This window comes from Bubalus bubalis, chromosome 5 (genome assembly GCF_019923935.1).
Source record: "Bubalus bubalis isolate 160015118507 breed Murrah chromosome 5, NDDB_SH_1, whole genome shotgun sequence".
In the NCBI taxonomy this organism is placed as follows: Eukaryota; Metazoa; Chordata; class Mammalia; order Artiodactyla; family Bovidae; genus Bubalus; species Bubalus bubalis.
In genome coordinates this window covers 30,585,703-30,612,866 of record NC_059161.1, presented here as the reverse complement: position 1 = coordinate 30,612,866, position 27,164 = coordinate 30,585,703, and the positions used below count along the sequence as shown (strand labels likewise).

The following is a 27,164-nucleotide window of genomic DNA, read 5'->3' as shown; positions in this document are numbered from 1 at the left end:
TGAGTGGAATTGGATAGGATATTCTATAAATGTCAATCAAGTAAATTGTGTTGATATTTTTGTTGAGTTTGCTATATCCTTACTGATTTTATGTCTGTTTGTTCCATCAGTTATTGACAGTGGTATATTGAAATCTTTGATTATGCTTGTGTTTCTGTTTATTTCTGCTTTCGTTTCTATCAGTTTTAGCTTCATGTATTTTGAAACTCTGTTATTAGGGGCATAAACATTTAGTATTTTTATGTCAATTAATTGACCATATCATTGTGAAATTATCTCCTTTATGCCTGCTAATAGTCTAGGCTCTGACACCTACTTTCATTGATATTAATGCAGTCACTCAGTGTTCTTTTAACTGGTATCAGCATCCTCATCCATGCTTTTACCTTTAACCTATTCACGTCCTTATAGTTTAAATATATTATTTTGTAGGCAGCATATACCTAGGTCTTGCTTTTTTATCCATCTCTCTTTTAACTCAATGGTTTACACCATTCACATTTAATATAATTTTTAATACAGTAGGTTCAAACTTACCATTTTACAATTTCTTCCTTATTTTCCCTGGCTGGTTTTTTTCCCTTATATTCTATTCCTTTCTTTTTTGGATTAATTGAGTTTTTTTTTTTTAATTCCATTTTATCTCCTCTTCTGGATTATCAATTACAACTCTTTTCTGTGTCATTTTAGGGGATACTTTAAGGTTTACTTAAAGATGTAAATATACATCTTTAAATTATCAGTCTAACTCCAAGTGCTATCATACTCCTTCATGGACAGTATAAGAGCTTTACAGTTTATACTTCCTGTCTACAATACAATCTTTATGCTCTTGTTTCAGTACATTTTACATTCATGTGTCTAATAAGCTTTATAACCTGTAGGTCATTTTTGTTTCAACAGTTGTTTATCTTTGGGGAGTAGCTGACAGACAGAAAAGGAAGTGCCATCTGCCTCCAGATGCCATTTCTGGCCCCCACTGCTTCCTGTAGACGCAGGTTTCCATTGCTGCCATTTCCCTTCTGCCCAAAGGACTTAACTTTTAACGTTTCTTGTCATGTACATCTGCTAGTGATGAGTTCTCTCGGCTCTCCTGCATCATGGTTTTGTTCCCACGTCAAGGATCCTGGCTCATCTTCCATTGTGCGTGGGGTTGCCTGTCTGCGCTGCTTTCCCCGAGAAGCCTGCCTTCATGTCTCTAGCAAATGTCCTTTTCTTCTGGGCCGTGGGCAGCTTGGCTGAGGGTGGAGTGGAGCTGAGGGTCCAGGAATGCAAGGGTAGGGCAAGGTGAGCGCGGTTGCGGCCCCATCCGGTGCCCTGCTCCTCACAAAGGCCCAGGGAGACGGGTCCGGGTCCTGCCGCTCCGCCCTCACGGCCCTCAGCAACTTCTCTCTCCTTCTGGAAGGTGAGGATGGCCGGGAGTTGGAGATCTCTGCGGGCATCCGGTACGTGCAGCTCCCAGCCTACTCGGAGGTCAGCTTTTTCAGAGTGGATGACGGCTTGGGGCAGACGCCCATCCAGACCCCCTTGTGAGTAAGGGTGGCCCTGGGCAGCACCTGGGCAGGCATGGCAGGAGCGGTCCCTCCTTTACTCTGCAGAGGGTTGGCTGGGACTGTCCCTGCCCACGCCTCACACCAAGATGTGTGGGGTCACCACACACTGATCTGGCGAAGGCGAAACCAAGGGCCCTTCTGACGGTGGTGGTGGGGCAAGGAAGGGGTCCTGGGCCGGGGGCAGCAAGGCAGGGAGGCCAAGTGAGACACCGCCCCTTCCCTGCTTCCTCCCTACCCCCTGGCCTCTGAGGAGCCACCCAGCCCTTTCTTCTCCCTGGACTCCATGTCTTTGCAGCTGCATGACACTGTCCTTCCCTCCACAGTGGATTCCAGTGCATCTCCTACCCTCTGTCCAGCCCCGAGTCCGAGGGCCCGGAGCCCAGAGCTGCCCTGGAAAGTGCCAGCACCGACTCACCGCTCCCTGAGGGGGACCCTGGTGGCCCGCCTGGTGAGTGGGGCTAACTGAGGGGTCTGCAGGGCAACATGAGCTCAGGGAGGCATGGCTGATAGCAGTGTCCCCCAAACCTGGGCAGAAGGAAGTGAAGTTGACCCCTGAGAACATGGGAGTGGACACGGGAGACCTGGGATGTCCCAGGAGGACACACTCAGGCCCAGGCCAGACGGTTCCGAGGACAGTCACTGTGGCCGGGGGTTTGAAGGCGGGCTGGGTGTGGCTGACCTGTGTCCAGGCTGCTGGACATGCTCACAGTGCAGATCCAGAGCCCCGGGCGGGCAGGGGTGGGAGGTGAGTGGTCCGGGCTGCGGCACCACTGTCCTGCGCACTCCAAAAGCGTGTCCCTTGTGGCCGTGAACGTAGAGTGAGGCCGTCTGTTTTTCATCTCTGTAGTTAGAGCTGAGGATTGAATCCTCTTGCAAACCTGGAGCTCTTAGTCGGCAGGGGGTGTGTTTTAGTTAAGGGAGGGCAGTGTCCCAGCCGTGGGGGGTCCCGCCTGGTACCCCAGGTCCTTGACCCTTCTGGGAGGGCCTCTGGGTAATTGGAGCTGGGGTCCCCACCGGGCAGGTGCATACTCTTCAATTTAGGACCTCACATTCTCCTTCGCCCTGGTGACGCCCCAGGTGGGTAGGGGCACAGACTTGCCGCGTCCAGGGCCCGAGTCAGATGGAGCAGCGTCCAGACCAAGGCCTGGGTCCCTCCCTCCCAGGGTGGGCAGGGCTGGCTGGTTCAGGGGACCCTTGGTGACCTGGTCCAGGACCCTGTCTCTGCATCCCCTTCTGTTTACGGAAGCAGATTCAGCGGCGTTGTTGTTGTCCTTGTCGCCATCGGAGGACGTGCTGGTGTTTCTACATAAAGGTGCTCACTGGGCGGCAGGTCCGCTGCCAGCCCAGGTGTGAGCCCCGCGTCAGTGACCATGTGCAGGCCCCTGCACTGGACCCAGCATGTGGGTGTCAAGCCATAGAAAACAGCCTGTGGGGAAGCCGAGGGGTCCGCACCCACTCAGCTCCAGCCCCTTCAGCGCTCGCGGCTGAGTCGCAGGCCCTGGGTGCTCAGCAGGAGTGACTCCATCCCTTTCCGCCTGAACATCCCTAGGGCTCAGCTCCTCTTCTACAAAATGAGGTGCTCTCAGCATCCGCCTGCAGGACGATGGACTGAGCCCCCCTGCACCCTCTGCCCCGCCACCAGGTCTGGCCCTGGACAGTGCCCTGAGGAGGGAACAGGGCCCCCATCTAGAGGGCAAGGAGGACACTCCTACTGTTCCTGCCCTTCTTAGGACTCAGTCTGCCCTTTGCAGGAGTGGGTTCACATAGGACCCTTCCAGGTGAAAGTCCCCACCCCCCACGATGACACTCGCCCCCTCCCCATACCCCAGCCCCTCGGGCCTGTTGCTAGAGAGCCTGGGTCAGCCCAGGGTGGTGAACACTCTGCATCTGTCTGTCCTGTGGTGCACACTCCAGCTCTTCTGCAAGGAGGTGAGCGGTCAGCCTCCAGTGAAAGAAACCCTAAGATAATGACAGAACACCCATCCTGAATGTTCACTGGAAGGACTGATGCTGAAGCTGAAGCTCCAGCTCCAACACGTTGGCCACCTGATGCAAAGAGCTGACTCATTAGAAAAGACCCTGATGCTGGGAAAGATTGAAGGCAGAAGGAGAAGGGGACGACAGAGGATGAGGAGGTTGGGTGGCATCACCGGCTCAATGGATATGAGTTTGAGCAAGCTCTGGGAGTTGGTGAAGGACAGGGAAGCCTGGTGTGCTGTAGTCCATGGAGTCACAAAGAGTCAGACACAACTGAGCGACTGAACAACAACAAAAACAATGATGGTTAAAACTTGTGAGTCATGTACACGGTCAGCAGGAAGGAGGGCCCAGGGTTGCAGGGGGTCTGGGGGGCACACAGTTGGACCTAGGACCCTGGTGGGTGGAGCAAAGCCCTGAAATGGCCAGAGGAGTGACCAAGCCTTTCCTAGTTCTGATAAAACCTCCTTTTATGACTATACAGGGATGTGTGTATATATGCTCAGTCTTTCAGTTGTGTCCGAACACATGGACTATATAGCCTGCCAGGCTCCTCTATCCACAGGATTTCCTAGGCAAGAATACTGGAGTGGGCAGCCATTCCCTCCTCCAGGGGATCTTCCTCACTCAGGGATCAAACCCACATCTCCTGGATCTCCCATATTGCAGGTGGATTCTTTACCATTGCACCACCTGGGAAGCTCAACTGTATGAGGATAGATATCTTTAACTTTTAAGTTTTCTTTATCCCTCCCTCGTCCTGAAGGAAAGCAGAGAGCGCAGTGTTCTGGGGCAGCTCCGCCATACGAGCAGCACAAACCCGGAGTCCTTTGCACATGGGGTGAATGTCTGTATCTCAGAACCAGGATACTAAGCCCTGTCCCCCTCACACTCACACAGCCATGACCCTTTCTTGCTTGGTTCTTAGACCCAGACCTTCACTAGGGATTCAAGCCCTTTCTCCAGCCTGTTGAGGGCCCCAGGGGTCTTGGATGGCTGTCTCTGCCTGCGTGCTCCCCTGGGTGAGGTCTGAGATGGGCAGGACACGGCACGGAGGGCAGCCCTGCTGAGTCTGAGGCCGGGGGCATTGCCGTGGGCCCAGCCTGGAGGATGTCTCTTCAGGTTGCCGGCCGCAGCCAGGATCCCTGCACAAACAGGTCTCAAGAACAGCCCAGTGGGTTTCAGATCAAAGATAACCCAGCACAAGTCCCGGAAGAAACTTGAGCCAATAGAACCTCTGAGGTGACTGTTTCCACTGAAGCGACTTACAGGGACCACCCCCCCCCAACCCAGAAAAGTCCAGTGAAACATCCAGCTTCCCCCCAGAGTTGTGAGCACTACCAATTGCCTGTTGTGACCAGCACAACCGGATACGGGGCGGCACTCACCCAAGCCTAGTCGCCCAGCCCCTTGTGCTCATTGGGCAGCCCCACTGTGGTCACCCGTCTCTCAGTGACCGAGGACTCCTGCCTCTGTTTCCTAATCTGCTACTCTGTGCACCACTTTGTGGCCCTTGAGGGTTGCACAAGTGCCAGCCATCACTGCCATATTCCAGCTAGCAGGAAGAGGGAGGCATAAGGAGTCGGAAGCCCTTCCCTTCTAAAAAGCTTCCTGGGGTTATCATTCCCATCGCCGCTTACACCTCACTGGCCAGAACTTGGTCACAGGACCCCACTAGGCCATGCAGAGACAAGAAACAGTTTGCCAGCTTGGACCAGGTTCTGCTACCAGAGAAGAAGCAGAGGCTGGATATTTCTCATCCTCTGCCAAGTGTTTTGAAGCCCAAATCAGAAGCCCCATCATCTTGCTCCACCACCAGGCCCTGGAGGGCACAGAGCTGGATGGGACACAGGCTGTGGGCAAGGACCTGGGCCTCCTGCCACCTCTGTGCAGGTACCCCCACCTCCCCCCACATCCCCTTGTAGAAAGCAGGCCCATTTGTGACCCCTGCCTGCCCCCAACCTCACCCTCCAGCCCCATGACAGGACTGTAGACTGTGGTTAACGGGTTTGGTAAAATGGGCTGGTGGTGAAGATGCTGATTCTGTTAGACCAGCAGGTACCAAGGGAGATGGTGTGGTTGTGCCATGGGGATGTCACAGCCTCGGGAGCTGATGAGGGCCCCCCAGGCCTACTCAGTGGGGCAGGCCAGCCAGGGCTGAATGCTGGGGGTCAGGAACCACCAACCCCGGGCCCTGCCCTGAGCCGAGACCCCTTGGGCGTGTCCAGCAGACCCTGGCAGGGGTACCTGTGACCCTGCTTCTAGAGGAAGCGCTGTGTTCAGCGAGCGGATGAGGAGAGCTGCTGTGTTCTCCTCCCCACCCCCTTCCCACCCTGGAGCACAAGGTCAGGTTCAAACACTGGAGTGGTTAGGGGTCTCCCAGAGGTCGACTGCCCTGGGAAGGGAGGGAGGAAAGACAGCCCTGAGCAGAAGCCTTGAAGCTGAGGCTGACCACAAGTTAGAACAGAACCCGCGTCGTCTTACATTTAAAAGCAGCTTTCCTGTTTCAACTTGTTCTGACAGCCCAGACGTGCATGAGCACAGACCCCAGCCAGCCGGAGCAGCTACCGGGGCTCGGCACCCCTGCGCCCCAACCCTGCACCCCAGACTTCTCTGGGCAGAAGAAAATATAGCCTCCTGGTCAGTGGTTCAGAACTGTGGGTGCCCAGGGCCAATGCCTGTTTACAAAGGAGGGGCCACTGGGAAGCACCCCAACTCAGGGTCTCACCCCCTACTCCAGCCTCCCACAGGCCCCCTGCCCTGGGGGCTCAGCCCTCACCTGCCCCAGCCCCAGCGGGGCCAGGCTCTCGCAGATGGTGGGTCAGCACTCTACTCCCGCATCCCGCAGGCAATTAAGAAAATGAACCTCTGAGAACTTGGCTTCCAATTATACAAATAAGTGAAACAAGGAGAGAAAATGCTTTCCCTTTCCAAAGGCCTAATGTCAGTAGTACGTAATTCAAAACTCTGTGTTTTATTATTTTGTTGACATGAAATATTTCAGTTCTTTGATTGTTTTTAACTTTTGAATAGACAAGTTGCTTTTTGTTGAGAATAAAAAACGATGTCATAGACGTGGACTATTGCCAGATATTCTAAACCCTAATTTGGTTAAATTATAGCACCCAGATTTTTGTAACAAAGCACATTGATTTTATATTCAAAAAATTTTTTTATATTTAGTCTCTTAACCTTTTGTAATTCCCACCCACAGCTTTAAATGGTGCAGCTCTTTTGTGTTAATTGTTGTCAGTGGGGTGTCTGCCTCACCCCCCAGTAATTTAAGTCCATTGAATCCTAATGCAGGTGCTGCTAATTGCTAGAGGGACATTGTGAGGCTAGCAGAGCCCGGGTGGCTCAGACAATCCCCTGTAAATTGGATTTGGGAACCTAAAAAAATGCCAAAGCAGGGAGGGAGAACCTCAGATTGCTGTTTTGTTGTTGTTTTTTTTTTTTTAATGCACAAAACCCTACCAGGAAATGTTTCCAGTTGATCTGAGTGGCCCTCATTTTCACTGTTGAACATGGTTTTGAGTGTCCATCAGAGGGGATCTGTGAGACGATTTTAAAAATCAAGGTGCCCTTTGCTGCTAATCCAGTCTTGCCAATAAAAGTGACAGAACGCATAGCAGAGATCTGGAAATTTCATTGCCTCTTGGGGTGATAACGCATTTTAATATTAATTGTCTATGGTTAATTATGGGAGAATAGCATGAAAGATCCATATTTTTAAAGGAAAATTTGTGCTATAAATTTCTTGTCTAGGAATTGTCCCAGCTAGAAGGAACGTCCCAGGGAAATATAAAAAGATTCCGTGCTGCTTCCAGGGCTGATGCTGTGGAGGACAAGGGAAGTGAACTCAGATGGGAGGGAGCTGCCTGCCTGGAGCCGGCATCAGAGGGGTAGGGGCTGCAGGCCCCCAAGACCACAGCTTCTGGGAGCCGGGGCCCTGGCTGGTCTGGTGGTTCTAAGAGGTCTGGGCCCCCATGACTCCCAAGGTCATGAAGAGAGCCCACTGGATGATCCCAGCAGTGGGGTCCTTGCCTCAGAGGCTGTGACCCGGGGCTGAGATGGGGCCAGGCTGGCGCCGGGTTGCCAGGAGGCTCGTTCAGGTCACCCACGGTTCAGTCCTTTCTAAGGAGACAGGTACACAGCCCTCTGGCCCTGCAACAATCCTGCGGTCTGGGAGCCCAGGGAGGAAGAGGAGCCTGTCTGCAGGGCAGTGGGGGCCTGACCTCCAGCATCCAACGGGAGCCCCCTCCAGCTCCTCCTTCCCACACTTGATGCCTGTCTGGGGCTGGCCAGGAGCTGCGGGGCACCAGCCCCTCCGTGTGTCTTGCAGCCCCGTGGGCATGGGCAGCAGCAGGACTCTGGCTCTGCCTCGGACACCCTATGCCCTTTGGCCCCTGACAGTGGGTCTCTGGCATCTGTCCAGTGGGCCGCACTAGGTGGAGAGAAAAAGGGAGGCGAGTGTGGACCAGGCTCCCTGTGCAGCCAAGGTCTGGCAGGCCACGATCCTGAACCCATGTGGATGCTCACGCTGGGTACATCTGTCTCCTTAGAAAGGACTGAACCGTGGGTGACCTGAACAAGCCTCCTGGCGACACGGCGCCAGCCTGGCCCCTGTCTCAGCCCCAGGTCACAGCCTCTGAGGCAAGGACCCCACTGCTGGGATCGTCCAGTGGGCTCTCTTCATGACCTTGGGGGTCATGGGGGCCCAGACCACTTAGAACCACCAGACCAGCCAAGGTGGTCACTTATTTGCTTCCTGGTCTCCCTCACGTTCAGATTCTGACCAAGAAGACAACTAACTAGCCAGTGGCTGCTGGCAGCTTCCAGGATCAGATAGGGTGGGCCTCCCCCTCCATCACCCCTTCTGCCTCCCACCTGGGCGCCCCCCGTGGGGCTGCCCGTCTTCTGTGGTCAGAGCCCCTGCCTGTCTGCAGCCTCACCCCAGGGGTTCCCACAGGAACAGTTTCTGCCCTCTCCCATTACCCCACTATTTCACCGAACCCATGGCTTCCTCCATCGGCCAAAATGCTGCCTTCTGCACTGACTGACTGAGATGCCGCGGCTGGTCAATGGGTCCACGGCCTGGAGGGGAGGCACAGGGGCTTGTGGTACAGCTCGTGGTACGTGTGGCCCCTAGGGTCCAGTAGCAGCTTCAACCAGGAGACTGTGGAGGGCGGGAGGCCAGGTGGGTGCCCTAACTTGTCCAGGGCTCCCCTCAAGACGCCAGGACCCAGCCTCTGTCAGGAAGCACATGCCAAAGGCACTGGGGATGGAGGAAGGGGTCTCCTTGGGGGGTTACTGTGGTCCCAGGGGCAGCAGGGCAGGCCTGAGTTGGGCCCCAGGGATGGGGGCAGAGTCAGGACTGGGTGACTAGGAGGAGGGGCCTGGGCCAGGTGAGGGGCTGCACTTGTGGGGGTGTGTGTGCACACATAAGTCTCTGTACACACGTATGTGTGTGTGTGCATTGGAGGCCTTGCACTAGGGAGAGTGTTTTCCCTGTGGCTGAGTCCCGTGTGTGTGTGAGTGTGTGCACACTCTCGTGTGTGCGTGTCACCACGCACTCTCACCCCTCAGTCAGGGCACAGTTTCCGGAGCAGTGTGGGGAAGAGAGTGAGTCTCATGGCCTCCTTGGGTCCCGCCCCCCAACCCCTTAGCCCCCCAAAACCCCCACCCTCCCAACTCCCCCCCCACCAGCTGCTCCCAGGCACCTGGTGGCTGGAGCCCCTACAAGCCTTTTCTCGAAGCCTCGGACTCAGCACCTGTTTTTGGCTGTGCTGGGTCTTTCCTGTGGAACACAGCTGTCTCTCTAGTTGTGGTGTGTAGGTTTTAGAGTGTGGGCTCAGTAGTTGTGGCCCACATGCTCACTTGTCCCATGGCATGTAAATCTTAGTTCCCTGACGAAGGATCAAACCTGTGTCCCCTGCATTGGAAGGCAGATTCTTAACTCCTGGGCCACCAGGGAAGCCCCACTTTTTCTCTTTAAAGGCAGTATGCTGACTCCGTTCCTTCCTTCCTCAGAGCCTAGGGTCTTGTGCCAGCCCTGCTCTGTGCAGGAGGGGGCTGGAGGCAGAGACAGCATGACCAGGCCCCACATGCCCTCCACAAGCTCTGGCCTGATGGTCTCCTAGAGAGAGCGACAAACAGCCCTCCACTCTTTTCTGGAAGAACAGAAGCACATGAGTTCCCTCTTGTGAAGAAGTACAAGCCCCGCCCAGTCCGAGGCTGACTCAATCACTCAGAAAGACAAGCTTCTGCCCCTGGAGACCCCAGGCCTCCCCGGCAGCCACCCAGCCTCCCTGCCTGCTGACTACTCGCCGCAGTGACCCTCATGGTGGAAAGCAGCTGCCAGTTGCCCTGCTTCAGGCCACTTCATGGCCCCTGAGGCTTCTGACCAGGGCCATCTGAGACCCCCAGGACAGTTGTCATCAAAGTGTCATCAAAGCTTCAGAAATGGCAAGTTCCCGGCATGTAAAAGGACACATCTCTATAGGAGAGACCTAGGGCAAGCGTCCTTGGGCCACTCCTGGGGTCTGGGCCCCACCCCACCCCTACTCCTCCTCCACCCAGGGTGAGGCTGCTGCTTAGCGAGCCACCTGCACAAAGTGAACACACGGGGAACACCCGGGGGCCATTGGCTGCTTTTCAGTCTCTGGCTGAGGACTGGGGAATGGATGGGAACCTGTGTGCTAGTGGGAACCTCCAGGAGCTGCTACAGTGCTGCACTAGATATGCCAGCAAATTTGGAAAACTCAGCAGTGGCCACAAGACTGGAAAAGGTCGGTTTTCATTCCAGTCCCAAAGAAGGGCAATGCCAAAGAATGTTCAAACTACCATACAATTGCACTCATTTCACACGCTAGTAAGGTTATGCTCAAAATCCTTCAAGCTAGGCTTCAACAGTACATGAACCAAGACTTTCCAGATGTGCAAGCTAGATTAAGTAAAGGCAGAGGAACTAGAGATCAAATTGCCAACATTCACTGGATTATGGAGAAAGCAAGGGAGTTCCAGAAAAACATCTGCTTCATTGACTACATTAAAGCCTTTGATTGTGTGGATCACAGCAAACTGGAAAATTCTTAAAGAGATGAAAGTACCAGACCACCTTACCTGTTTTCTGAGAAACCTGTATGTGGGTCAAGAAGCAAAGTTATAACCAGGCATGGAACAGACTGGTTCAAAATTGGGAAAGGAGTATGTCAAAGCTGTATATGATCTGCAGCCACCCACCAAGGCAACTGGAGGTTCCACATGCCCACCCCTCCCAGGCCAGGCCAGGCCAGGTTACCGTCCTCTGGCTGGCCTGGAAATTCTTGAGTTTGAAAATCTCTTATTAAAAAAAATAAGCTGAGTCCCCCAGCTGGGAAGAGGGCCCAGTTACAGATAAGGCTCTGTGTTCCCCACACGGAGAATTTATTTCTGGGGCTGATCTTGGGCCCATGTCTCCATCCCAGGTGCAGGCAGCCGGGACAAGTACAACCAAGATGGAGGGGGCGCCCTTGCAGGGGCTCCTGAGGGAATGCAGGCCCAGCCAGGGCTCTTCAAAGACAAGCTCTGTGCGCCTGCCTCCACCCTGGTGGCACCAGCAGAGCGGTAGGCACCTTGACCAGAGCTGGCTGTCCTCAGTTTCCTCGTCTCTAAACAGGGAGACGATGGCGGCTCTTCTGGGCCGAGGTGAGGGTTCCATGTGTGTAAACCACCTGGGAAGAGCTTAGCAAAGGACCTGGCCCCTGGAGAGTGCAGAGTGACCCACCGTGGAGGTGAGCACAGTCGTGGTGGTGATAACGATGATGATGGTAATGGTGATGATATGGTGGTGATGGTGATGAAGATGGTGAAGTGGTGGTGATGAGGATGATGACGGTGTTGATGAAGACGGTGATGGTGGTGATGGGGATGATGGTGGTAGGGTCGTGAGGACAATGCAGCAGGCAGAGCTGGTCCTAAGGATGCCTAAGGACTGAGGCCATAAGAGCCAGGAGGGACTGTCCAGGAGAAGCAGGCTTAACTCCTCAGGGTATCAGCATCCAAACAAGGTGTGGAAGGAGGTCTAGGGAGGAGCATGTTTGGGGTTGGAGGAGCCAGCGGAGGTGAGCAACAGCGAAACTGGAGAAAGGCCCAGGTAGACGGGGACCGTGGGAGATGGGGAGGAGCCAGGAGGAAATGGATGAGGCTCTGGCTTTGTTTTCTGTACAGAAACAATCCCCACTTGGTGAAGGATGCTCACAGCCTAACCTTAGAGAGGATGTGTGGTCCAGGGGGTGCCAGGTGGGGTCAGAAAGCAGGACTCTGGGTGGATGTCAGCCGTGATTGGGGCACAGTAGCCCATCCACTCTGGTCCCTGCCACACGGACCCACCTGCAGGGTTCTGAGGCAGTTGTGGCCTCAAACAACCAAAACCCACAGCCTTTCTTACTTCCTCCTGTCCTGAACCATCTCCTGGTATCAAGTGGTTCACGGACACCAGAATTGACTCCTGGCTCCAAGGTCAGGAGGACAGGACTGAGAGGGGCTAGGGGTCCCTGCTCCACTTCTGATCACCTGGGGCGCTCAGGGTGCACTCGACTCTCCCAGCCACACCGCTCACCCCCTCAGCCAATAGGACAGACTGACCTGTCAGATGTCAGCGGCTCGGAGCTACTCATCCCTGACTCCAGTGTTTCTCTCCTGTCGTCTCCCTGGACAGGAGCATGGGTCCACTGCAGGGGGAGCCCCAGCCCTCGGGCCTACTGCATGGGAAATGAAGTCCAGACAGCTCTGCAGGATGTGGCCGCTAGGACGGGTGTTGGGGGAGCTCACCCAGACATCCAGGGTGCTCCCTCCGGCTGGTTCACTGAATGTACATGGAGGAGCCTGGACTGCTTCCAGTGACTGTGGGGGGTGGTACTTCCTCTTTCCTCCCCCTCCCCTTTCCCCAGGAGCCACGGCAGGGCTGAGGAGGGGCCTTGTGGGGAAGGGTCGCTCAAGAGGTTTTTGACAGACGTTAGGAAACCCTCCCAGGCAAACACCACTGACAGGACCGAGGCCTGGTCTGTGGGGGCAGCTCCGTTGTTCGGGGGTGAGGTCGGCACCCTCAACCACATCCACAGGTTGGCATCAGGCAGCCCGTGGAGAGGGTCACAGGGTAGTGGCCCTGGAGCTGGAGGCCTCTTGGGCAAGGGAGTGTGAGAGTCGGGACTTGTGTGTGCGCATGTACGTGTGTGTGCACACCTGTGCCAGGTGGGGAGGCAGCTGACCGGCTGAAGGCAGACCCTCCAGGCCAGATCCCAGGCCCCAGCAGAGTTGTGTGCGCCCAGGGACAAACGGGGCCCAGAGGGCTGGCACACAACTCAGAGGGAGCTGTCGCCCAGGTCCTGGGCAGCTGGAGAAGGGCAGGGAAACCCCCCAGCCCTCAGGCTGCCTCCCCTGCCCTTGGCCATCAAGACCCAGGGCCCCAGATGTCCTTCCCGCATGGACCTCCCTGCTTCCCCGGCTGCCAGCTGCTGGCTGCCCGCGTGTCCGTCTCTGTAACCAGCCAGCCCCTTACTGATGGAGTCTACCCTGAGACTGGCGTGGTGTGTCTGGCCACCAACAGATGGGCCAGCTCGTCCTCTTCAGGCTGGTAACCTTCTAGGGGCTCAAGTCTTGCTAGAGAGCAAACGTCCTGCCTGGAGCCAGCTGCCCCAGAGACCCGGGCCCACAGCAGCGGCACTTATTCCCGAGGTCTCTGCGCCTCCTCTGTGTCCTACACAGGTGATTAGGGAGTCTAATTGAGTCGGCTGTAAAAAGATAATTAATTGGCATTTCCCTCCCGGAGAGGTCAAGCTGCCCGCTCTCCCTGGCCAGCTCGGCCTCCTGCTCCCTGGAGGCAGCACAGTGACCTTTATTTTGCTGATAAAGCCGTAATTGATGTAATTAAAATCGACAGAAAGGTTCGGAAGTCACCCCAGAGAGCTGGAGTCGCAAACCTGCTTGCGGGGCCACCTCGCTGGGGAGGCTGCAGAAACACACCAGGAGCCGCCCCAAGGGCCCCGGAGGCCCAGGCAGGACCCTTGCCCAGGAGTGATGACCCTTTCATGACGCGAGGGGTAGGGGCTCCCTCCCTCTCCTGCAGCATCCTCGGGACTCAGGTACCCTTGAAGTGGCCACTTGGCCCGCACACACTCGGCCAGGAGAACGGCTAGCCTGTCCCCACCAGGGAAGGCAGTGGGCAGCCAGGGGCCTGGCAGGGTCTCTGAGGCCGAGTCTGTTATCAGAAGTGGGGTCTTCCCTCCCGTGGGGCACCCACCTCTCCTATGGGTAGTTCAAACTCTCAGGACCAGGTTGGTCACAGGGCAGACAGGGTCGGGAGGGGTCATCACGCCCATAGCAAGGACTTGATTGGGAGGCATGGGCAGAGGCCAGCAGCACCAAGGACCAGAGGGCTCAGCACGGCTCAGCCATGAGCGAGGATAGGACCAGCTCGTGCTCAGGGTACAGGCAGAGATGGATCCATGCACTGGAGCATGAGGGGTGAACTGAACATCCAGAGCCTGGAACTGAAAGGCTCAGTGGGGTGGCAGTCACCAGGGAGGGCAGTGGGCAGCTGGGGGGGTCCCCCTGAGAAGTATGAGACTGGTGAGCGGAGGTGGCTATAAGTGGCCAGGCGTCCAGCACGGGCAGTGCATGTCTGTGCGGATACACACCCCTCCCCCGTCTCCTGTGTCCAGGATCACAGCCCCCAGCCCCAGGCCAGGGTCCACATGTCCCCGAATCTAGAAGGTTCCCTCCTAGGACTGCAGGTAGAGCTACCTATGGGGTTTCAGCTGGACAGCGCCAGGTTCTATCACTCAACAAAGGGGTCTTGGAGCCCTTCCTCTTCTGTCCCTGGATGGTAAGCAGGCGTCCTGGGGGTCAGGGTGCCCACCCTCATAGCTCAGGTGGAGGCGTCCTGAGCCACTGTCAGGGTCTCGGCGTCCCCTCCTGGTCACGTCCGCCCGCGTGGTTTCAGGGTCATGTGCACACCCAGAGCACTGGGGTATCACTCCACGGTCCAGCCTCGCTTCCCCAGTCCCTCCTCACTCGCGGGGAGGACACAGGAGCACCCGTGCTCCGGGCGGCCTGTGGGGTCTGGAGGACTGACCGGCCTCTTCCAGCAGCCCCATTGGTGCCCAGAGCCCGGGGGCGGCAGCTCGGGCTTAGTGTGGATGTGCATGGACTTGCACACCAGCTTGTTTCCACACAGGTCCCTAGTCCCCAGCCCCCCAATACAGTGCTTTGTGGGCCTAGGTCTGGTTGCTGCCCAGGAGGAACCACGGCCTCAGCAAGCCCAGCTCTGTCTGGGGCCCACTAGCCGGTCACCTTGGCAGAGGACACAGAGCGGGTCTTTACTGTCCAGAGGTGGGAGACGTTAGCTCCCACGAAGCCGCACGGAAGCTGCGGTGCGTTAAGAGCTGGAAACGATTCTGTCAGCAGCGCGTTCCTGTCACTGCCCAGGACATCCACAGTGCCCGGGCAGCCGAGCTGACAGGGAGACGGCATGCACAGAGGACGTCCTTGCGGGAGCAAAGACTCTGCTTTTATAATGCGCTGTAACAATGAGATTAAGACCCCGCTGAGAGAAATAATTCCCCACCTGTAATTTGGAAATACTTCTGGGGTCCATCTCCACCTCTCCCTGCAGAAGCTGGGCTCCAGGGAAGGGGTGTTAATGCCTGCACCCCAGGGCCCTATCCAAGGTATGGAGGAGAGACCCCTTCACTTGCCCAGACCCCCCCCCGAGGGGGCCGATGAAGAGACACCCCTCCACTCACTCAGACCCCCACTGAGGGGGCCAATGAAGGGTCCACCCTGCAGAGTCGGCTGGCAGGAGTGTCCAACCACCTCCCCTTGGCCCCTCCCCACTTGTGTATACGTGGGCAGGGCCCTTGGGGCAGAGGGTGGTCAGAAGAGCCCTGAGTCCATCCCCATATGAGAGCAAGCCTGATTGATGTGCGTCTGTTTGGGACAGTCGTGGGGTGGCCCTGCATAGCACCACACTGCAGGGGCCCCCGCAGGCAGAAGAGACACGGGGAAGGGGAGGGGTAGAAGCACTCCCTGTGACCGTCAGACCTTAGGACTCCTGGGGGAGGGGCTGGAGGAAGCCAGGGTGGGCGGGGGCCCCAGTGGGGCAGATTAAACCCAGCCCTGTGACGTTCTCCAGCACTAGAGGGTTTCAGGTCCCCTGAGGGGGCGGCCTCCCTTGTGGGGCTGGTGGCTGTGGGCCCTTCCGTGCTCTGTGCTTGCCACAGGTGTGGTCTGACGTCACCACATGGGGTAGCCCTCATTAAGGAGGCACGTCCTCCTGTCATACTGTTCAGAAGAGGACATCAGGCTCTGCCTGGCTGAGCACAAGGCCTCTGACCTGGGGCCTGTCCAGTCCTGTCCAGGACACCCAGGGCCTCAGTGGCACAGGTATTGTGACAGGAGACCCCCTCATCCCCAAAGCACCACCTGCTAGGCCTCGTGGTGGACCGCAGACAAAGGGGCATCGAGAGGCGGGGGACCCAAAACCACACTCCGTGGGGCCCTGTGTCTACACCAGCCCAGCCACTCCCCTGGAGATGGCCATGTGGCCGGCACTCTGGGCAGTAGCGCCAGGCCCCCCAGGGCCCGTGTGGCCATCCATGGCCCAACAACCTCAGCCACACAAGTCCCACTTCAGAGAGACCATAGGAAATGTCCTTTCTGACTTTTGTTTTGTGATACTTAAAGGGCCTTTTCCTTTGTTTTTCTGGAATCCTCTTTCCCCTCAGCCGGGAAACACGAGCCCCGCTGTCCCGGGAGCCGTCGGCGAGCAGAGCAAGGCTGCGTCCAGTTCTCCGACGTCCGCCTTGGGCCCCCACCACCAGGGTACCACGCCATCCTGTTTCTGGAGGGCCTCCACGAGGTAGGGGTGGGACACCCCCGACAGGGCTCAGCCTGACGCTGAGGCCATGCATGGGGGATCTGGAAGCTGAACCCTGCCTCCACCCCGCTGCTTCTAAAAGGTGGGCAGCAGGCCCAGAGGCCAGGACCACAGGGGGATGACGCCCATAGCGCAAGGCCCACCAGGAGGCAGCAGGTAGGAACACTCATCGGCGCTGGGGTTGCTCTGGCCTCCCCATCAGCTGGGCCACAGCCAAGCCTCCCAGGTGTGTGCATCCCAGGATGGGGCCCTTCTCCACCCACCTGCCCGGTATCCCCAGGGCCTGAGATGACTTGGACGCCATGGAGCCCAGCCTGGTCTAGGATGGCGAACTTCCTGCACCGAGGGCCTTGCCTGGGAGCAGGCAGCTGGGTGGAGCCCACCCACGTCCTGCGGCTGTCCACGTGGGGATTCGCCCAGGCAGGCCTGAGGCCAGGGGAGCAGAGTGGTCACAGGGGTCCCCTCCCTCAAGGGGCCTGCAGACGCTCTGGCACGTGGACAGAGGCCGGGGCCCCCAGGCAGGCAGCAGGCCCTCAGGCGGCAGCACCGTGGCCTGGAGCTTGGTCTGTGTGCCTCCCTTTCTGTCTGTGCAGGCCGTCACATACCTGGGGCCACAGCCGCCCGGCCTGCAGGCAAGGAGACCAGAGCTCACCCAGGCTGAGTTCAGGTTTCTGTCTGAAGAAGTAGGCAGGGCTGTGTGGGGGTCTGGGGGGAGGTGAGGGGACATCCCTCAGCTGTTCCTTCTCAGGAAGAAGGCTGGATTCCAGAGAAATTCCTGGAAGCCCCCTGCCCCCCACCTCCCCGCCAAGCCCCATAGCTCCAGAGGTTCGGGTGGGACTGATCCTCACCCACCTGAAAGCCTTGAGCACTGGGCAGCCCCCAAGGAGCCACCAGCGCACCCCCATCTGAGGTCTCCTCCTGGGGTGGAACCTGTGAGGTGTGGTTAGGCAAAGCAGACCTGGGCTGGCAATTCGGCCATGGAACCCCAAAGACAGGAACCTTCCTTCTGGAGAAGAGACCCAGGCCCAGGGGAGGATGTGGCCACTCAGGCCCTCCGAGACTCCCACCTCCCACCAAGGTCTGGCCTCCAACCCCAGCGTGAGCCCTCGGGAGTCATGGGGTACCATGGACACCTCTTGCCACCAGCCTAGGGCACACGTGGAAACAGCCATGCAAAAGAGCAGAGGCCAGCCGGCAGAGACGCGGCCACAAAACTCTAGGAAAATGAGAAACGCAGGACAAACGGGCAGGGGGCGAGCGGCCCTGAGCCACTGCATCCGCCAGCACTCTGCAATTAGCTTGCTCATCGGTGACGATGACGCCAGCGGGCATGGGCCGGCCGGGACACTTGGAGGCTGGCACGGGGTCGCAGGCTGTGTGGGGATGCGCCATTTCCAGAGGAAGGGGCCACCCTTCTGCATCGTTCTGAGTCATGGTGTGTGAACTAAATATGAAGCTCATTTCACACAACAACCAGAGAAGCACAGGCTCCAAAAAAGAAAAGGCTCCTGCAAGACACAGAGACCCCACATTGCCCGGTGTTTCGGTCTCAGGGACGTGCATGCTGGCCAAAGGCTGAAACACCCCCAGGACTAACTCACAACACAGCCCAGGCCCAGATGCTCACGGCGAAGCGTGTGCTGGATTCAGTAACTGTGGCAACTCAGCAGCTGAGGCTGATGTGGAAACGTCTGATTTCAGCAAAAAAGGAGCCTTTCACTGTTGTCCTCTTCCGAGAAGACAGGAGCAGCGAGCTCCTCCTCCCGTAGTCCGCTCTGCCAAGGGCTCTCCAAGCTCTTGAAATGCAGTGTCCTCACCCAGGCTGGGACCATTGCAGAGGGTCCCTGTGCTCTGCTGCATTCCCTCATCTCGGCCTAAGGGGCAGGCTGGCCCGTTCTCCCCGGGGAGCCCCTCTGAGCTTGTTCTCCAAATACAGAAACCCCGGGGAGATATTCTCCCAAAGCTGGGTCACCCCCCCCAACCCCGGCCATGCTGGCTATGGACAAACAGGTGTCTGTGTACAGAGCTCCCCATGGGCCTGGAGTTACCTTGGTTAAAGACACAAGCCAGCGTGGTCAGGCAACCCTGGTCTGGCCACAGTGCCCCGGCCCAAGCCCACCTACCCGGCCTGACCTGCCTCTGAGGCCCCAGGCCAGGCTTTTGCAGCCATAAGCGCCTTTCCTTCCTGCGGGCACTGGTCTCCAGACCTCCTGAATCCAGGCCCAGCTCTGTGCCCCTGAGCCCCCACCCCGATGGATGTCTGTATGTCCAAGGCTCCCACCCAGAGAAGAGGTGGAGAGCCTGCCCGAGGCCCCCAGGGCCTCCTGATCCACCATCCCCGCCACTACTTCCTCACGTGTGTTCAGGCTCCAGCACCTTGCGCCAGCATCCAAACCCGGCTCTGGACCCTAAAAGACCACCTTGAGGTTTTCTAAGAAATCCAGCAACTGGCTCGGGCAAATAAGAAGCACCTGGGTTGCACTGAGAATCCCTGTGAGGTTGTGGATACTTCGTTTCAGCTGGGCCTGCTGGGACTTCCTCAGTGGCTCAGTGGTAAAGAATCCGTCTGCAATGCCAGATGATGCAGGAGACGTGGGTTCAATCCCTGGATCAGGAAGATCCCCTGGAGAAGGAAATGGCAACCCACTCCAGTATCCTCGCCTGGAGGATCCCGTGGACAGAGGAGCCTGGTGAGTTATAGTCCATGGGGGTCGCAAAGAGTCGGACACGACTGAAGCAACTTAGCACACACCAATGCCTGCCCCCACCGGGGGCAGGATGTTTGCACAGATCTCCCCCATGACCTGATGGGGCAAAGGGACAGTCCTCCTGACCACCTGCAAGGAGTGAGACAGGAGCATGAAGTGCCTGGCAGGGCACAGCCCAGCCCGCCCCTGATGTCTGGTTAGCGAGCATGCAGCAGCTGGCACTTAAAACCCTTCTGTTTTCCCCAAAATCCCGCCTATGGGGCCCGAGTTTGTCCATGCCCTGTCCACGGGCCTGAGTTTGTCCATGCTCCATCCATGGGCCCGAGTTTGGCCATGACCCTGGAGCCTCCAGGCTGGCCTGTGGTTTTGGCTCTCGGTGTCAGATCCCAAAGTCCAGGAAGGGTGGAAGAAGCCGCTGAATTCAGGTGGTGCCCCCAACCCCCAGGTGGCCCAGGAGGAGATCAAGGACAAGCCAGCCATTCCTCAGCTTCTGGTGAGCAAGGAAGGGGTCCAGGCGGCCAACTGCAGGGCTGGCCCAGGACAGGCCAACCTTGAGGCCCCAGGGCCACCTGACCCTCGGAGCAGGCTCCGGTGGCCCACAGCCTGCATGGCCCCGCATTCAGTCACCGCCTTCCCTGCCCTGCTGCCCCGGGGCCCCCGTGTGTCTTCACCTGGTGACCCCCCAGAGCCACAGAACACCTCACATGGTCACGTGTTAGCTTCGCCCATGGTCGTCATCAAGGGGTTCCAAGAACAGGAAGGGTTGAAACAGTGTCTCTTCATCCCCACAAGGTCTGGCAAGACATGGGCCCCCAACTTCAGGGCCGAGTGGGTCTTTATTTCACGCGACAAGGGCACCTTCAGGACGGACTTCTGGCCTTTTGTCACGATGTTCGGGTCTAATTAAACTACCTTCATGCACGACCAAAGCGACTTAGCAGCAGCAGCATGCTCTCTAAACACAGTGGAGGAAGGGGTCCACTGAGCAGACTAGCACCCTTGGCCTAGGGGTCTGGGCCTTCCCAGAGCCCAGCCGGTGGCCCACTAGACCCCTGCCCCTCCAAAGACAGAATGTTTGGTCTTGGGGTGAGTGCCCCAATTTTGGAGAAGGGGTGCCCAGGTACTGCCAAGTCCTGGGGCTCCCAGGCTGGCCCAGCCCACTGGGACCCCTCACCACACAGACCCCAACCCCAGAGAGTCAAGGCCTGGAAGGGGCCTTTTGCGTGCACGACCTGGGAGGGCCTGAGCCCGGGGTTCACAGACAGGTGTGGCCGCCCTGATCTCCTCCTCCCCCGGAAATGGCCTGTGTCCACAGGGCTCCGGCCCTTGCTGGCCATCGCACTCGCGGCTTCGTCATATCTCAAGTCTGGTTCCTGAGTGGCTGGCTCAGCACGATCAGGGGAGCCTGCCTGGGTCGCCCGGCTCTGAGCTCCGGGTTGGGAGAGACGGTGTGCACACGGGGCGGCCTCGGCACCGGGCAGGCCGGCGGGTGGCCCTGCACGGCGCTGCTCCCGAGGCGAGCCCGGGCCCCGCCGCCGGCCCCGCCGCATTCCTGTGGAGACATTCCTGGCATGTTACGGAATTTCACAGCATGACACAGAGCCCTGGCAGTTCCTGACTGACGTGAGACTGTGTCCGCTCGCTGCACAAGACCGACTCCATTTCAGAACCGTGGCCTGGAGCCTGCCCGGCCACACAAGGGACTCCCGTCAAAACGCACAGCGCGTGGCTCCAGCCGCATCCTCCCCGAAATCCTGAACACCGGCTCTGCACAGGAGACATGCCTGCAGCCCCGTCAGCGCAGTGACCGCACTGACCTTGCCCGTACTGCTCCGTGGAGAACCGGCCAGAGCCCAGCACATGCCAGGAACGGGCCCCTCCCCCGCTTGCTCGGAGAAAAATGGGTTTAATTAAGACTTCCGTGATTAGTCATTTAATCAGTCATTAGCCAACACAGATGGAGACAATTTTTTACTTGAACAGATAGTTGATGCCCGAGGCCCAGGAGCCCCACCTCCACGCAGGGTCGCTGTGACCGCCAAGCACCTAGGACAGGCTCTCGTCCCCCCAAAAGGCTACCCGCCCTGAGCCTGCGTCCTGCCTGCCATCCCCCTGCCTGCCAAGTCCCAGACAGCGCTGGGGGCACTGGGGACACCAGGGTCCACGAGTCCTGTCTTGAGCGTCAGCACCCCCTCCCCGGTGCACTGGGCCCAGTGGGGCAGGCCTGGTGAGGCCTGGCAGGCAGACATGAGAGAGGTGCACCCCCAGGCATAGGGTAGGAATGGGGCCCACCTCAGCCCCCATGACTGAGTAAACAGGCAACTCCCCCGACGGCCGCAGGCGGGGGCTGCTGCCTCCCTCAGCCCCCAGGCCTCTCCCTGCACCCTCTGCTTCTGAGAGCCAATTCTGGGCACCCTGACCAGCCTAGACAGCATATTCAAAAGCAGAGACATCACTTTGCCGACAAAAGTCCCTGTAGTCAAAACTGTGGTTTTTCCAGGAGTCATGTACAGATGTGAGAGTTGGACCATAAAGAAGGTTGAGCGCCAAAGAATTGAGGCTTTTGAACTGTGGTGCTGAAAAAGACTCTTGAGAGTCCCTTGAACAGCAAGGAAATCAAACCAGTCAATTCTAAAGGAAATCAACCCTGAATATTGATTGAAAGGACTAATGATGAAGCTGAAGCTCTGATACTTTGGCCACCTGATGCAAAGAGCCAACTTATTGGAAAAGACCCTAATGCTGGGAAAGATTGAGGGCAGGAATTGAGGGGGCAACAGAGGTTGGATGGCATCACCGACTCAATGGACACGAGTTTGAGCAAACCCTGGGTGATGGTGAAGGACAGGGAACCTGGCATGCTACAGTCCATACAGTCACAAAGAGTCGGACTCAACTTAATGACCGGACAGCAAAAAACTCCCCACTCTGTCCTACCCAGAGCTCAGCCCTGGGGTGTGCAGGCAAATGCCACAGAACTGAATCTCAAATGACCCTAAGAATCCCCACATGAGGACAAGGGCAAAGTCCACAGGCCCTCTTCCCCACCCCCGCCCTACCCCAGTTAGGAGAGCCTCCGAGTGGCTGTTCACGGAACATGAGAGAAACAGAAAGTTCTTTCTGTTGTTGTTTAGTTGCTCAGTCGTCTGACTCTGCGAACCCATGGATTATAGCCTGCCAGGCTCCTCTGTCCATGAGATTTCTCAAGCAACAATACAGGAGTGGGTTGCCATTTCCTTCTTCAGGGGATCTTCCTGATGTAGGGGTCTAACCCGTGTCTCCTGCATGGGCAGGCAGGTTCTTTACCACTGCACCGCCATTAGAGACTTTCAAAGACTGAGAAGTGAGCCTTGTCTGAGTGGGAATAACAAACCAGAGCAGGTGTGGGGGCCGGGTGAGAACAGCTGGCCAGGCCGTGTTGCTCTGGCGCCCCGACCTCCCCCCGCCCAGCAGGGCAGGATGTTTCCCGCCTGACGCAGGCCTGGAAGAATCACTCCCACGGCAGATGGAGAAGCTGGAGGCCGGGCAGCGCCCTTAACCCTTCACACACCTCTTGCCAGGTACAACCCACAGTTCCCCTGGGTGAGGACCCCTGCAGCAGGCAAGCAGGCACCCCCAAACAGAAAGCACCCTGCAGACTGTCCAGGGCCCAGAGCTGAGCACCAGAAGGCACCCCGTGGGACAGAAGAGCCTCTGCAGAGGAGCTCCCTGGGAGCTGAGCTGGGCCAGACACTGGGCCTGCACCTCAGCCTGGGCTCAGAGCTCATGGCCTGCGGCTCCTGTTTCTCGGGGGCCCTCGTGAGGCAGTGACAGTTTCCAGCTTGGCCCCAAATCAGGGTCAGCTGCAATGCTGCAATTAGCTGACTTCCAATTTTGGAAGTTTCTTACAGGCTGTCATTGGGGGCCACAGCAGCCCTGGGTCCACAGCCCCCGTGAGCTGCAGACCCTCAGGGCAACCATGTCCCTGATTTATGTCTTGTCTGGGCTCCCATGAGCACCGGTTTGATCCTTCCCCACCCCCACCCCCACCACTGCCAGGGTCTGGACTCAACCCAGACTTCCCAGGGCTGTCCCCTGACCAGGCTGCAGAAAAGGGCCCCCGCCCTCTCCCAGCCGGCCAGCCTTATAGACTGGTTGCCATGGCCAGATCAGGTCTGGGGATCCACACTCCATGTGCTGCCTACATGTTCATTTCAGAGTTTGGAAAACTGACAGCCACAAGGGTCAGGATCAGAACCCATGCCCTGAGCCCCCTGGCCTGTGGGTCTATGGTGGACAGGCTGGGAACCCCTGATGCACTAGGGAACCAGTCTCCCCAGAAGGTGAACCACTTCGCCACTGCCCTCGGTGTACCTGGCCAGGGAAGTCCACTGCCTGCTCCCCCACCTCCTGCCTCCACTCAGCTGCTCCAGCCAAAGAATGGGGTGTGTGCAGGTGCCCCCACTTGCCAGGGTCTGGCCAGCCAGCCTCAAGCTTCTTATCCCATCAGGGCCCTTTTCTCACCTCTACCCATTGGCTCTCCTGATCTGAGACATGAGGAAAAGCACTGAGAAGCCACAGAACACGGAGCATGGCTGTGGCACCCACACTGTGCCCAGGATCAGTGAGCATCGCCTTGGCAACGGCTCTGCTGGGGGACAGACGTATTCGTGGTCATTTCCATGGATAGGACCCAGGGCAGACTCCTGGGGCCCCTGTGACCCCAGTGCAGTCCTGTGTAGCACCAGCTCCAGAAGGATGCTCTCTGGGCCTCCAGAAGGGAAAGGCATGGCCAGGGGACAGCCAGTGGACTGGCAGAGGGCAAGGCCCCCGGGCCTCGTGGGGGACCACCAGGAGCTTCACTACAAGCATCGTCTCACAGGGACACATCCGTCAGATCGAGATGCTGCTGTGGGGCCTGGAAGGACAAGCCCACACAGCAGGTACAGGGTGAGGGGGCAGGAGTTGGAGGCTGCCCTGCACCAAGGAGTCCCACCCTTCAGGGCGGATCACTGGGAGACGAGCCTGGGCTCTCTGGGTGCAAGACCTCGGTTTGGTCTGTTCAGGCTTCTGCTTCCAGCCAAGGTGGATCACGAGGGGCTGGACTCGCTCTCCCACGAGGACACATGTAATTAACTGGACAAGATACACAACAGAGCTAGAGACATTTCACATTCGATGTTGAAGGGCGGGGATCCATCGTGGTGGGAGCCCCCAGTATGCTGCCCCTAGTCTCCAACTGTCGTGCAGGAAGGGTACTCAGGCCGGTTCAGGAGTGCCCCCAAGGGGAGACACGGAGTGGGAGGCCTGGAAAGCCAAGGCAGTGAGAGTTTGCTGGATGGGAGCCCTGGAGAAGAGGGAGCCCTAGAGTCTGCAGAGCACAGATCAACCCATGCATGAGAGGATCAATTGTGCCGGAGGCCAGGAAAGACCCACCAAGAGGGTCAAAGGGAGTCATGCCCAGAACTCAAACAAGATGTGAAAAGTGGGGGCTCATTCTGACAGCCAGGCTGAATTCACGGAGTGTTGGCATAATACTCACAAGGGTCCTACCTTAAACCCCACCAAACCTTCAAAGAAAGGCCCACAAGAATCAAACAGTTTTAAGCAGTGTAACAGCATCGAGGATATGTACAAGAATACAAAGTATCCAGCCTGCAAGAGGGTAACCCCAGTGTCTGGCATCTTTTCAAAGATCACCAGGCATGCAGGGAATGCAGGAAGGCAGGCCCCATAATAAGAGTAAAACCATTAATCAAAACTGAACCTGAATGACAGAGCTGTAAGAATCTGTAGACAAGGACGCTGGACGGGTGATAACTGGACAGGACATGGAAGGTACGAAAAGACTGAATCAAATGTCTAGAGGTTGAAACTGCAGTGTCTGAGGGAGGGGTAACAGCTGTAAAGAGGGCAAGTGGATCCAAAGTGAAATACAGAGAGAAAGACATGACCAGACCCAGTAAGCCAATCCTGCTTACTGAACCCTGAGACTTCAAGAAGCCAAATAGACACAAAAATCAGAGCTTCCAAAGTGATGCGGTGAGGAGAAGACAGAAAAAATATTTGAAGAAATAATGGCCAGAAGTTTTTCAAATTTGATGACAACTATGAACCCACAGGTACCAGACAATGAAGAACCCCAAGCACAAGAAACAGAAGCACAAAGACCCTAATCACAGGGCAGGGGACTGTAGGCCCTCAGGGTACACCCAGCCCCTCCCACATCCCTCCCCACCCCACCCAAACCCAAGTCACGGGTCTCCCCCATCTGCTTTCCCCCCGACCTGGGGTCCAGGTGGAGTCTGAGAGGCAGCCCGTCAAGGGTCCCAGCTCCAAGCCCTCCTGATTCCAGTGCTGTGTACACCAGGGGGTCCAGTCGGCATTTCTGGGCCCAGACAGAACCGCCATCTCACACGCTGCCCAGGCTGCAGCTGCGCCTGCGGGTCCACGGGAACTGTCAGTTCCTGCACCTCTGGCGGCTCCTTCCTGACTCGGCCTGTTTTCTTGAAACACTGGGGGTTCTGTAAAAACTCTCAGGATTCTTGTAACCCGGTTTATTTCTCTTAAAGCTGGCAGCCTGACAGGCTCTGGTTATTCTTAGAGCTGAATTATTTATCTGCCTCCCCTCCTTACCCGCACTTCAAAATCTTTAACGTGGCTCCTGGGTCCAAGCCAAAGCCCATTTTCCCCTACTCGAAATGAAATAATTTTGAAATCTTTTGTCTTTAATTTTTTATCACCCAAACCATGCATGTGGTATCGAAGCTTGGCAAGGGGTCAGAACCTGGTGGGACACCAAGCCTGCGCAAGGAGCGCCCCCCTCCCCGGGTTCTGAGAACAGGAAACCGCTGGCCAGGGAGGACAGGGGTGGGCGTTGCCTGGTTCCCCCAGGTCCCTTTGGAGGATAATTCAGGGCAAATAATTCAGGATAATTCGCACCTCGGACTCTGCCTCCCAGAGAGGATCCAGGGTGGCCATCCACGCGTTGCCGGCTCCCTTGTCCCCCAAGGAAGCATGGGGGGCCTGAGGGTCTGACCCAGAGGAGAAATGGAGGAGGCGGCCAGGAGTCAACTGGGTACAGGGCCCCGTATGGGCAACCTGCATTTCCCTGGAGACGATGCCAGCTGGTCCTTGCCAGGGACACAGCCAGGTCCTCCTGGGCAGGTGACCCTCCCCTGCGGGCAGGCAGGGTGAGCCTGTCACACAGCAGAGCGGAAGCTGGAGTGGTCGAGACAGACACGCTGAGACTGGGCCTCGGGGAACAGCTGCAGCAGCTGCGGCCACAGGTGAGGGCCTCCAGCCCTCAGACGTGTGGGCCTGGCCCCTCCTGTCTTCACCTGCTGCCTCTCCTCTCCTGCCTCACGTGGGGGGTGCCAGTGCCCCACGGCCCCACAACCGCTGAGTCCTGGCTGCCGCTTGTCACTTCCTGCTGGAAAATAAGCACAGCTCTCATGTCCCCTCCACACAGACGCCGCGTGTCCTCGAGGCCCGCTGTGGCTCTGGCGCCCACTTCTCAAAGCCGTTCCTGGATTCTGTACGCGCAGCACCCGTGGGGTGGACGGGACTGGGTTTGTCTGTCTCCAGCTCCATCCATCCATGGGCACGTCTGGGATTAGACAATGGGGTTCAGGGGCTGAGGGCCCAGGGGGTCCCAAGCCTCACAGGGACACCCGTCCTGCCCAGGTGCAGGCAGAGCAAAGAGAAGTTGGCAGCAGTGGGCCTGGGAGGACAAGACAGTCACATGAGGGCCGGCCTGTGGCCTCTGCCATCCTCAGGCCTGGATGCCAGAGGCCCAGACTCGGGGGCCGGGCTGTGCATTCAGAGCTTCCTCCTCTCTCCCCGCAGGCTTGACGGGGTGGCCACGGCGGAGCCGGCAGCAGAGGCCTTCCCAGGTAGGCAGGCAGCTGGCAAACACGGTCAGGTAGGGCATCCCCGGCTTTCACTCCACCATCCCAGCAGAACCTTTGTGTCCACCCCTGAGCACATTGTCATAAAGGGCAGCTCTGGGGCTCCGGATGGGCCCTGAGG

The 27,164-nt window shown here is 57.6% G+C and overlaps 1 protein-coding gene across 9 annotated transcripts in view; it reads left to right on the top strand.

Moving 5' to 3' along the window:
• MORN1 (MORN repeat containing 1) overlaps nt 1-27,164 on the top strand; it is a 46,760-nt gene that overhangs the window by 17,568 nt on the left and 2,028 nt on the right. For 5 of the 9 annotated variants that reach the window (XM_045165704.1, XM_045165705.1, XM_045165703.1 and 2 more), the window contains 5 exons: nt 1,406-1,529; nt 1,877-2,001; nt 16,295-16,428; nt 16,529-16,602; nt 26,982-27,028. In XM_045165704.1, coding sequence (XP_045021639.1) covers nt 1,406-1,529; nt 1,877-2,001; nt 16,295-16,428; nt 16,529-16,602; nt 26,982-27,028 — 504 coding nt within the window. Of the gene's footprint in view, nt 1-1,405; nt 1,530-1,876; nt 2,002-2,802; nt 3,661-6,053; nt 6,307-9,560; nt 10,360-16,294; nt 16,429-16,528; nt 16,603-26,981; nt 27,029-27,164 lie in introns of those variants that run through there. The other 4 variants (XM_045165706.1, XM_045165708.1, XM_045165707.1 and 1 more) reach the window with 4 other exon arrangements.